Raw genomic sequence first — 12,361 nt, forward strand, 5'->3', positions numbered from 1 at the left:
GTCTAAGAATATAGGATTGGTAACGCATGGATGAAATCCTTCTTATATATTTCGCCAGACTTAATTCTATTCCTGCGGCAAGGCTCGGGGACAGGTACACTAGTATTAAATAAACTAGAAAGTTTGATGAGAGATTATTCCCGCTTTTTATAAATTGTTTGGCAGTCACTGGTCACTTTATATATTTATAAAACGGGGTCGCTTCTCTAAAAACGTTGGGAACTAGCAACATTGAGTGTTTGTACAAAGTCTAGAAAAAGAAGGGATTTTAAAAGAGAATTCATACTTAAAAAAATCCGGTGGTGGATCTTTAAAAAAAAATTGTTTGTTGGCAAAGAAAATTAGGCCCCTACATATATCTATTTAAGCGCACCTGTCCCATGCATTGTTGCGGGCTGACGCAAAATTTTTAGAGGATTTCATTATTGTGTTATCAAGATGCGTTACCTTGTTTTCTAATACTGAGTTATTGCAATGTAAACAAAGCAGGCACCATATTTCTTGGATTGTAGTTGTTGGGGCACGAGTTTTTCCACACTACCACCCAGACCCCCCAGGGAGTGCTGTATGAATGCCTCGAGTGTTTATATAATCACCCTCTGTAAAAGTAAGTTAGAATTCACCTTGGTGTCTGCTTACGCTGCTTATTTTTCAGTATAAATTAAAACTTTCCTCACTAAAACTTTTTGATAGTTACTGGTGAGAATCCTACATGGTCGAAAAATTACACTGTACTTGGTATGCGAAAAATACCGTAGTTACTGGTGAGAATCCTACATGGTCGAAAAATTACACTGTACTTGGTATGCGAAAAATACCGTAGAAAATCCTGCTTTAAAGCATGGACGTATAAGATTTGAAAATATGATTAGTTTTCCAGTAATAGGTTGTAAACATTGTATTTCAAAAAACATTTTTAAAATATTTCTAATTAAAGTTATTAATTTTTAAATATACACGTGGACATAGTATAAGAAACCCATTAAGATGTAAATCAGAATTTTAGTGATATTTCTGCTCAGCATATCCTCTTAAATTTAGTTAAATAATAAACATCCCTTCCCACTGATTTTCTTTCTTTTGCCTCTATTTAACACAATTTTATTCCATTTAAAACATCTGTAACATTAACATTGTTCACAATCTTTTAAAAAGCTTAAGGATAAAGCATAAATAATTTTTAAAAATTAGCCAACAGCTTTGATTGAAATAAAATGTATAATAATGCAACAGTATTTAAAAAGCTATAACTAAAAGCTTAGGTTGCTATGTGTTGTGTTGATTACCTTTACTTAAATTTATTTAAAGTCTCATGCTTTTCTTTATATTCTTTCAAAAAGTAGCGCAGTATCATAAAGAAAAAAATTTTGTTTCTACTTTTTACTGCATAAGTATACAAACGCTTGGTGGTCATCCATTTATGATGTCCACAAAAATTTTGAATTTTAGACTCACCGCCCCCACCCACCCATTTAGTGACTAGATCTACATCATCTTAGGCTTTGCTATAAAAAAATTATGTAGGCCTAATATGATTTAGTTACAATTGTTTGAAATGGTTAAAAATAGACTTGAAATACCATGAATTGTTTTTGCGGTCACTGCCCCATCCCTCCCGCTTGTAAAAAAAAATTGCTTTTTCTTAGGCGGGCGGTATACAGCTACATTTCTGATACGTTTATCATGAGAACTGCCAATTCAATGTATAATCTACATTTTATATGCATTTTTTAAACTATCAAATGTGTTTTGTAGTTTTATTCTGCATGTGGACATCCACATTAACCTGAACATTCCCCCAGTCCAACGCGTCCTTAGAAGTCAATTTTTTTCATGACCCCCCCCCCCCCCCCACGTGGACATAAATGGATGACCCCTTGTTATTAAAACATTTCTTGTTACAAATTTTTACTTGATTTCTCTGTTGCCTGTCATTGGGTTTATGTTTTAAGATGCAGGGTATGGGGTAGGATGTGTTTTAGTGTGGATCGGTTTGTGGGATGAGGTATATGGTGTGGTTTAGGGTTGGGTGGGTGGTGTGGTATTCAGTTTGGCTTAGTGTGGTGTGTAGAGTGTGGTGTCATGTTGGTTGTGTAGAGGTTTATTTAGCTTTTTATTTGCTTGGCTTATCTCACTTTGATAAGCAAAATTCAAATATATTGTGTCTGAAATATATTATACATTATTTAAAAAAAAAAGAGAGATGGTGTCGTGTTTTGTGTCATGTTAATTTATCCTCCAAAAGAAACACTTAAATGTCACAACTTAGTGAAGTACTGGTAAGCAGCTTGTTGTTATATAAGAATAAACGAGAAAGTTTTGAGAATTTAATTCCCGTTTTATTTTCTTTAACAATAACTGCAATATTTTTAATAATTAAAGTTATAGTGTGTTGTTTTTAAATAGTATTCTTTTAATTTTTTTAATTTAAATGTTTCAGAAAATATTAAATTGCAGACTACAGAAGCAGATACAGAAAAAACAGTAGATGTGAAAGAATTAGAAAAAAAAATACAAAAAGAAAGAGAAATCCAAGCATCAGAAGAAAAGAGAAAAAGTTATGTTAGAGAGTGGGACAAAGATAAAAGTAATTTTTTAAAAATTAGACTATATTTGAATCTCATTACATTAGAAGTAGAGGTAAATTTATTTAATGCTTTTTGCATAAAAATGTTGAAATTGCAATTTTATGAATCTTACTTAACGTTATTTCTCATCTAATCAGCAGATTTCCCCAGAAAGCAAAATATTGTCAAGACTTACTTAGATATTAGAAGAGAAGAAAGAGAGGCAGATTTTGCCCCACCCTCGCTATACTTTGATAACATCAAATGCCCCAAAACTACCAAGATTGTAAGTGAAGAAAGAATAAATAAAGGCAAGCAATCATTGAATCAATCAACAGATGTTAACAGTTACAACAAAAAATGCGAAGAGCATTTTAACAAAAAATCAAAGCAAACACTGGAAAAAAATGCACAAAATCAAGATATAATAGAAAATGAACAAATGTCAAGTTACTTAAATAACTCTGCATGTCATGAATTAATAGCATCAACTCCCCTGAATCCAAATTCTAATCAAAATACAATGGTACAGAATTTACTTCTGTCAGACCCACAAGAAGTTTGTTACAGTGGTTCTGAGTTTTGGTATGGTTCAAATTTAGTTGACTGGAACAGACCTAGTTTCTGCAATGTGCAAGCTGTTGAAAATAATCCAGTGTATTTTCCCCCATCAACTTGCAGTTCATCAGCGTTGGAAACACATAATCCAGTTGACATTTCTAAAATACCACTTGAAGTAGGAATTAAAAAGTCTGTTCCAAAAATGTCAATAATGGATACAAGATATGTTAATAAAACTGATCTAACTTCTGAAAGTGATATACATTTTTTGTCACAAACAGATGTAATGCCCGTCCCATATATGCCTGGCAGTTTTACAGCTGCTAAGAAAACACAGTCTCAAATTGCATCTGTATTAAATAACAGTCAGATATCTAGTGGTCCAATAAAATATTTACAGGGAGGAAATGATTCAAAATTTTAAAGAATTGAAATAAAATAAAAAATTAATAAAACTATTACTAGTAATTCATCAGTTTTCAACTGATTAATAACAGGGCTGGTAAGTAGGTCACCAACCAGTTCTACGGCTCAATAAAACCCGCAAGTTGGTTGGTAACCTACTTACCAGCCCTCCATAACACCAAAGATATGCTTTGAAGAAACTCTGGCCCCCAAAATGATATTTGATAGTCAATGCAGCCCTCGGTCTGAAAAGTTTGGAGACCACTGGGCTAGTGGTGTTTCATTCAAAGAAGTTTACAGATGGCAGGGTATTTATAATGTGGAATAAGGATGAATACTTCTGCTACTAGTAATGCTTGTTGAGATCGAGGCTTAAAGATATGTAAAAAAAAATTAATATAACACTATGCAGTTTTCAGCCCCCACTAGCAGTTCAACTACTGAGTGTTTTAGATGCCTGGTAATATGTCATGGAAGTGTGGTAGTTTGATAAGAATATTTTAGGGATAATGTATCAATAAGATGAACAGAGAAAAGTGACTGTAAAAATACAAGAATCAATGTATTGCCTTCTGCACCTGTGATAATTTAAATCAGAAATGTCAATTTTTCAACATTTAATTTTTTTTTTTAAACTAGATTCAATTCTGAGCATTTTTGTATACTTATTTTGCTTAATTGTTGCTAGTATTTTTTTTAAGTCAAAGGAATTTTCAATTTATTAGAGTAATGGCTTAATTCACCTATGTATTTTGCATAATTAAGCAATCTAAAATTAAGAAAGAGTTAAAGAAAGATGATCTAACTGCCACGTAAGAAGTTCCAGGTGCAACTGTCTTGGAACTTAAAAATTATTTTGTTTTTATAGTTTTCACTATTTCTCATTTTTCTCAAAATGTCCCTTTTTTTTCAAAATAGTATGGGTTAGGAACATAAATCTCAAAAACTACTTGAAGTATTTCATTAAAATTGTACACAGATGTTTACTAAACATTGCTTATGAAGATAGACTACAATAAGTTCTGCATTATTAAAACTTTATTTTACAAAATTAATGGATATATCTACTCATTATTTTTAAACAGATTTTAAGTCTCACTTTAAAAAGTTAGTTGACAATACAATTATTATTTTATTATTGTTGTAGTCTAAAATTAGCAAAATGTTTGTGAAGATATGCCATGCTGGCTAATACCTTTATTTATATATTATTGGTTCCTTACCTCACTGAATGTTAAATTTTGATCTTTTTTTTTACCCTTAAAAATGCAATTTTTTTATTATAAGATTAAATAAAACTATGAATTTTGAGAGATTTTTGTTGTTTCTCATTATTTTGGTTATTAAACACCTCCTCATCACTTAAAATTGTCCTAATCTGCACAATTTTGATAAAGTAAATTTAACAAAAACTTCTTGTTTATAACGAAGTTGTTTGGTTGCAGTTGTTAGCTATATCCTATTCCTACTAAAACGTAAGGAGCTTTTATATTTACTTTTTTGTTTGTCGGTTTCGCTTGATCAGAGCATCTGCACTATCTGAGAACTGTAAAATATTTTTTAATGTAGAGAAAAATGTTATATACATTTATTTATAAACGTTAATTGATATTTCCATGAATAGGATCATACCTTTACTTTAATTATAAAAGCTCCAAACAAATACTTTACTTATCATCACATTGAACATTGCTTCCATGGTAAATTAGGCCGTGTTGCCTATTGAAATTTTTTTATTACTGCATTATAAAGCTAAATTTTCAGTCTGCTATAGGGCTGGTAAGTAGGTCACCAACCAGTTCTATGGCTCATGCAGGTTTTATTGAGCCGTAGAACTGGTTGGTGACCTACTTACCAGCCCTATAGCGCTAAGAATTCGTTTGTTATTTTTCTTAGGTAGCTATTTGCACAAAATTTCAAGTAATTAAATTGACAAAATAACGACAGGGTTGTATTAAGGGGATTAAATGCTTCCAAATGATACCAATTTTATGTTTATAGGATAAACGATTCTCTAGATATGACGGTTTTAGTGTAAAAATTTAGTATCATACGCCGCTATATAGTTGTTTTATTTCTACTTTTCAGTAATTCATCATCTGTGAATTCGACAGTACCAATGCTGCCACTGAATATATTTGCTTTAAAACACTGTCAGTAGCTCGTTAAGGACGATAACCCCCCCCCCTTTTTTTTTCGTCCCCCCCCCCCCGTGAAAGCAGCATCCTCTTAGTTACCTCCCCTAAGTTTAAAATAGTTTGAAACTAAATTATCTGCCCCTAATAGCCGTCACTAAACCCGGCTCTACGATTTTAAACATTTAGCGTGAACCACAGCTCACCAGACCATGTAGGGGTGGGGGCGGTAGGGAACGCGCTTACAGCTTGTTTTCTAGGGTCTCCAAGAAGAGAATTATATATATACTAGTTGAAACTTATACTTAATGAGCCGACGCCGCTATTTAGTTGTTGTTTTTTCTACTTTTCAGTAATTCATAATATGTGAATTCGACAGTACCAATGCTGCCACTGAAAATATTTGCTTTAAAACACTAACCCCACCCCCTTCTCCCCCCCCCCCCCCCCACCCGTGAAAGCAGCCTCCTCTTAGTTACCTCCTCTAAGTTTCAAACTAAATTATCTGCCCCTAATAGCCGTCACCAAACCCAGCTTGTAAACATTTAGCGTGAACCACAACTCACCTGATCATGTGAGGGGGGTGGTAGCGATAGAGAGGAAGAGAGGGGACTGCAAGGCGCGCTTGCAGCTTGTTTTCTAACGTCTCCCAGAAGAGAATTATATATATATAGATAGATTATAGCTTACATATAACTAAATGATTTGACTTGAAGTTCCGACTACTATGGGTTAGATCAGGGGTCGACAACCTTTTGAAGCGGAAGAGCCAAAAGTTACAATTTTCAAAATTTCCCTGGTTTTAAAGAGCCACTAACATTTTTTTAAATTTCAAGTATTTTTTTTTTTTTATTAAGATTATTAGTATTTGTTCAAGGAGCTGGAGAGCCGCATCTTGATATCAAAAGAGCCGCAGGTTGCCGACCCCTGGGTTAGATCACTGTATTGATCACACACCTCTTTACTGGTAATTGAAAAAACAATATTTACAGAGTTTTACCCGTTCAAAAGCTATACTATTTTGGGGCATCTTTTGTGAAATATATGGCCATTTGTAGTGTAATAACGCCCATACTGTTTGTGTTAAATTGTAGTTGCATCCTTTAAAATGTATTCATTTTGGTGCATTATATGAGTATACTTAAGAATAAGAAAGCGCATTAAAACACTCCAGGGGAGGTTTCTGTAAAAAAAAACAACATAATTTTGCAAGGGCGGCGCCCCGGGAGGGTGCAATTTTTCTCTATATACGGTCATCATCATCATCATTCCTTTGTGGCCCCTTGGGAGCAAAGGGCTGTAACCACACATCTCCATCAGACTCGGTTTTGGGCTGCCCCCTTTATCTGTGCACATGTGTGCCCAGCTGCTTTCGCCTCTTCTTCAAACGTTCTTCTCCATGTCTTCCTTGGCCGGCCCACCCTCCTTTTTCCCTGGGGATTCCAGTCTAAAGCATGCCTTGCGATGTTTTCTTTTTCCTTTCTTAATGTGTGTCCGATCCATCCCCATTTTCGGGCCTTGACATCTGTCTCTACTGGCTGTTGCTTTAAAGTTCGCCACAGGTCTTTGTTTGATATTTTGTCTGGCCATTTTAAGTATATGTCGTAAGCATTTGTTTACGAATGCCTGTAGATTATCAGTATTTGTCTTCGTGACCCTCCAAGTCTCCGAGCCATAGAGCAGCACTGCCTTAACATTTGAGTTGAAAATCCCAATTTTGCTCCGGAGTGACAGGGCCGTGGACCTCCACATCGGGCGCAGTGAGTTGAAGGCACATCTAGCCTTGTTGATACATTTTATGTCCTCGTCTGCTCCCCCGTCCTTATTGATCACGCTTCCCAGATATGTGAATGTGTTTGTTTCACGCAAATCTTCTTCATTTAGCTGTATGGGCACGTCCTAGCTGTTATTGATTCTGATGACCTCTGTTTTATTTTTATTTATTTTTAGTCCAACTTTGGAGGCTTCTTCAGATAGCCAATTTAGTTTGGCTTGCGTATGTTGATGCTTGTGAGATAGTAGACAGATGTCATCGGCAAAATCAAGATCCTCCAGCCTTTTGGTGAAACTCCACTGGATTCCTGTGTCGTTTTTTGTGGTATTCAGCATGATCCAGTCGATTACCATCAAGAATATCATTGGCGATAGCATACATCACTGTCTTACTCCCGTCGTCACCGTGAATGGTTTTGTTAGTTTTCCCTTGTGTATTACCTGACTGGTGGAGTCTTCATATAGTTTCTGTGTGATAGCAGAGGCGTATCCAGGTTTTCATTGTAGGGGGAGCGAAAAGAGCAAAAAAGGCGCCGAATTTTTTAACACGTTCTATATATGTGTATTATATATATATATATATATATATATATATATATATATATATATATATATATATATATATATATATATATATATATATATATATATGTGTAACTAGGGTAGTTACCATACTATTGTAAGAACGTATTAAAGTCTGATGCAACAGGTGTTGGACTGATAAGCCACGGCGTATTTTGGGAAGCAATACGACAAAGCCGCTGCGCAGTCACAGTCTGACGTAATAGTGCAGGTGGTCTAATAATCGGACTGTACGACAGAGCTGCGCAATTAATATTCTGATGCAACGATTAGAATAGATTACGAATACGATTACGATTACGAATACGAATACGATTACGAATACAAGGGATATATGGGAAGGCGACAGTTGAGAAGGGAAAGCCGAACTGTAGAGACGTGTTTCGGGGGAGTATCAAGTTGGTTACTGAACGGGGTAGACGTATTGTGTTATGTGAGGATAGGAATTATGGACACGTGCATTCTGTTATGTGAGGACTAGTGAGGACAGTGGGGGTCAGTTGGTTCATTGTATTCTTATGGAACATTGATGCATTTTTATGTGGAGCATTTCTATTGATTCATGTAATAGAGATCAATGTAAACCTGCATTTCCGAGTATCTATATTGTGGTCGATGTTGTGTGCTGGTCAAAGGTAGCACGAGTAAATACACTCGGTAACACTTGGCTCTGTCAGCAGTGAAATCGGTAACATTTAGCACTACAAGCAAATAGACTCGGTAACATTTGGCGTTGTCGAGCAGAAGAATTCAACTAGACCAGCCGCTAGGGCACCCATTGTCAACCTAGTTAATAACTGTGTTTCGTGTGTGTGAATTCGGACATTCAGGAACAGGAAAAAGTATTCTTACATACACGGTAGGAAAGGTCTTTTTTTTTTACTCAAAGAATTAAAATTAGAATGTCTACTCTGGACAAGAAGCAGACCCATGTTGTGGTCCTGCCCAGAGAGTCCCACATCAACAAATTTTACGGGGACGGTGATCCAACCTTAACCAACAGGTTCAGTGAAGAGGTCATGGCTGCCTGGGTCTCGAGATACATGGCACCAGAGGAAAGATTAAGATTGTTGATGGGCAGTATAGGAGAGACGGTTAGGGCAGAGGTCAAATGCCACGATAAAACCATCCAAACAGATCCAGATAAGGTGCTAGATCTAATTATGGAGACCTTTGGGGAGAGACGGTCGGGATCGCAGCTGCTATCGGGGTTCGTAGGCTTAAAGCAGAAAAAGGCGGAGAGTGTGATGGAATATTCACACCGAATGAACAGGGCCTTTGATGCGGTAAAGGGTAAAACACCCGACATTGATGTGCGCCTGCTGAGGGACCATTTCATCGAGGGGCTAGCAACCCCTATCTTAAGGAGAGATTTAAGAGAAGAGGTCTACAAAGACCCACAGTTGACCTTCCTTCAGGTCAGGAACTCAGCGATCCGCAGGTCCGAGGATGAGGACCAATCGAACTGTTCGGTAGACAAAGTCTCTGTGCCGGAACAGAAACAATCCCCACCCACAGGGACCGGCACGATGGAAACCATGATGGCTCAACTGTTGGCCCACCTGGATAAGGTTGACCAACGATTGGAGAGGTTAGAAAGCAGGTCAACAGCAGAGAATCAGGGCAAAAACGGGACAAAACATAGACGGGTTGGACAGCCGCGACCTGCTGGTCCATCACTCCAGTGGACAGCTGACGGTCGACCAATCTGCCTGTCCTGCTCACAACCCGGACATATGGCACGGTACTGTCCGGTGAAACGATCGCCCTCTGTAGGGCAGGTCAAGGCTACAGAGCGGCGAGGTTATGGCCCAAGAAACAAAATGATGGGAGTCTGTCCCGAAACGATGATTACGATCGGGGACATCGCGGTGAAAGCAATTGTGGATACAGGCTCCCAGGTGACGACAATTACGGAACAATTTTACACCAAATGGATGAAAGGAAAAGACCATAGGTTAAGGTCTGACACATGCATGCGCCTGACGGCAGCTAATGGATTAACCATTCCATACTGTGGTTATTTTCTGGCGGATGTCGTGGTGGCGGGACATAGGTTGAAGCAGGTTGGGGTGTTCGTTACGAAACACAACCTAGAGACAAATGTGTCAAATATACCTTGCCTGTTGGGCATGAATATTCTTGGCCAGTTGCCAGAATTTCTTACAAATATTGTCGGATCGACCACACCAGGTCGGGGATCCAAGTTGGCCAGGTTTGCCAAGACCAGAGGAAGGATATCAGTCCCGGCAAACACGGTCAAGGCAATCACATTACAAATTGGTGATAGAAGCGTGAATGGTGATGTGATGATAGAACCATGTGGCGCCGCACTGAGGGCAGGCGTCGTGTTACTGCGGACATACACATCAGCGGAAAATGGACTGGTTCTAGGGTTAGTGGCAAATGTATTGGATGAGGAAATTTTTATACCGCCTAACACTCTGGTAGGAGTACCACAGAACGTCGAGGTACAAAGGTCGGCACAGTGCATCGAACTGATCAATACCAGCAGTAATGAAGTAACAATTAGGTCGGTCAATGTGACGGCCGAGGTGAAGAAAGAGGATGGCCGATCATATACATTCCCGGAAACTGAGGACCCAAAATTAAATGAATTACTGAATAAGTACAGGGATATATTTGCCTCGTACGAGGGTGATTTGGGGTACACGGAAGTAATAAAACACCAGATACCCTTACTACAAGACAAGCCTGTGGCGCAACCTTATCGAAGATTACCACCAAGTCACTACTCTGCGGTGAAAGCACACCTGAACTATCTTCTGAAAAAGGGAATTATTACAACCAGCACAAGCCCGTATGCGGCACCGATAGTAGTGGTAAAAAAGAAGTCAGGGGAGATAAGACTGTGTTGTGATTACCGGAAATTGGCCATGCACCCCAACGATCAACATAAGACTGCATTTATTTCTCCACTGGGACTGTACGAGTGGACCCGTATGCCGTTTGGTCTAACTAATGCGCCTGCTACATTCCAGCGAGTAATGCAAAGTGCTATGAGTGACTTTCTATTTCAAATAATGTTGGTGTACTTGGATGATATACTAGTTTACTCAAAAACTTGGGAGGACCATCTAGAAAGATTAGAACAAGTGTTTCTCCGTCTTAGGGAGATAGGAGTAAAGCTGAACCCAGACAAATGCTGCTTCGGTCTGAAATCGGTACGTTTTTTGGGTTATGTGATTTCGTCGGATGGCATCGCCACTGACCCAGATAAAATTGCAGCTGTTAAAGAATGGAAACAGCCAGCAACCACAGTAGAGGTCAGATCATTCTTGGGCTTTGCTTCCTATTATAGAAAATTTGTACCTGGTTTTGCAAAAATTGCCGCACCGTTGCATGACTTGGTAAACAAAATGACAAAGAAACACAGTAAGGAGAAAAAGAAAGGCAAAACACAACTGATAGGTGAATTATGGACTGAGGAATGCCTGAACTCGTTTAAGCTACTGAAAAAGGCTTTGACAGAGGCGCCGATATTAGGATACGCGGACTTTGACAAACCATTTCGGCTAGAAATTGACGCCAGCTCTAAAGGTCTGGGAGCTGTGCTATCACAACAACAGGAGCAAGGTTTCAGGGTTATTGCGTATGCCAGTCGAGCTCTGAAGGAATCAGAGAAGAACATGACAAATTACAGCGCCATGAAACTAGAACTTTTGACATTAAAATGGGCTGTGACTGAAAAATTCAGGGACTATCTATTAGGTGCTAAATGTGTGGTATACACTGACAATAACCCCTTGAGTCACCTACAGACAGCAAAGTTGGGATCCATCGAACAGCGATGGGCAGCAGAATTGGCACTCTTTGACCTGGAGATAAAATATCGCCCGGGGCGGTCCAATGGCAATGCGGACGCTTTATCAAGAAATCCTTACGAGAGACCGGGCGATGAGGAAGAAACGCTGACAGGAATATGTGAGGTCAGAGCGTCAACAGATATCCCTCACGGGGTGCAAGTGATGCAAAACGGGCAGACCGGGGTGGAGCACACATCCACAGAGCCCCGACATATGGACATCAGTGATTTTAATTGCCTTAATCACAAAGAGATAAGAGATGCCCAGAGAACGGATAATGGCTTACAGCCGCTATTGAAATACGTCCAGGAACAAAAATTCCCAAGAAGAAGGGAAAGAGAACAGTTTGGTCGAGAAACAAAGAAACTACTGAGTCAGTGGGACCGTCTCAGTATAAAGGATGGTGTTCTCATGCGGAGAATTTATGACCAAATAGACGGGACAATACACCAGGTGGTGGTGCCTGGACAATTACGAGAAGAAGTGCTAAAGTTGGCACATGACAGGGCGG

The 12,361-nt window shown here is 38.4% G+C and overlaps 1 protein-coding gene across 3 annotated transcripts in view; it reads left to right on the forward strand.

Annotated features, from left to right (window-relative positions):
* LOC131957932 (coiled-coil domain-containing protein 174) overlaps positions 1-4,844 on the forward strand; it is a 34,981-nt gene extending 30,137 nt beyond the window's left edge. For 2 of the 3 annotated variants that reach the window (XM_059322793.1, XM_059322795.1), the window contains exons 10-11: positions 2,441-2,587; positions 2,726-4,844. In XM_059322793.1, coding sequence (XP_059178776.1) covers positions 2,441-2,587; positions 2,726-3,552 — 974 coding nt within the window. In that variant the 3' untranslated portion in view covers positions 3,553-4,844. The remainder of the gene's footprint in view (positions 1-2,440; positions 2,588-2,725) is intronic. The other variant, XM_059322794.1, reaches the window with a different exon arrangement.
* The last annotated feature ends 7,517 nt before the right edge of the window (positions 4,845-12,361 follow it).

Source organism: Physella acuta, unplaced genomic scaffold (genome assembly GCF_028476545.2).
Source record: "Physella acuta isolate Inbredline_101_S28 unplaced genomic scaffold, ASM2847654v3 ptg001280l, whole genome shotgun sequence".
Taxonomy (NCBI): domain Eukaryota; kingdom Metazoa; phylum Mollusca; class Gastropoda; family Physidae; genus Physella; species Physella acuta.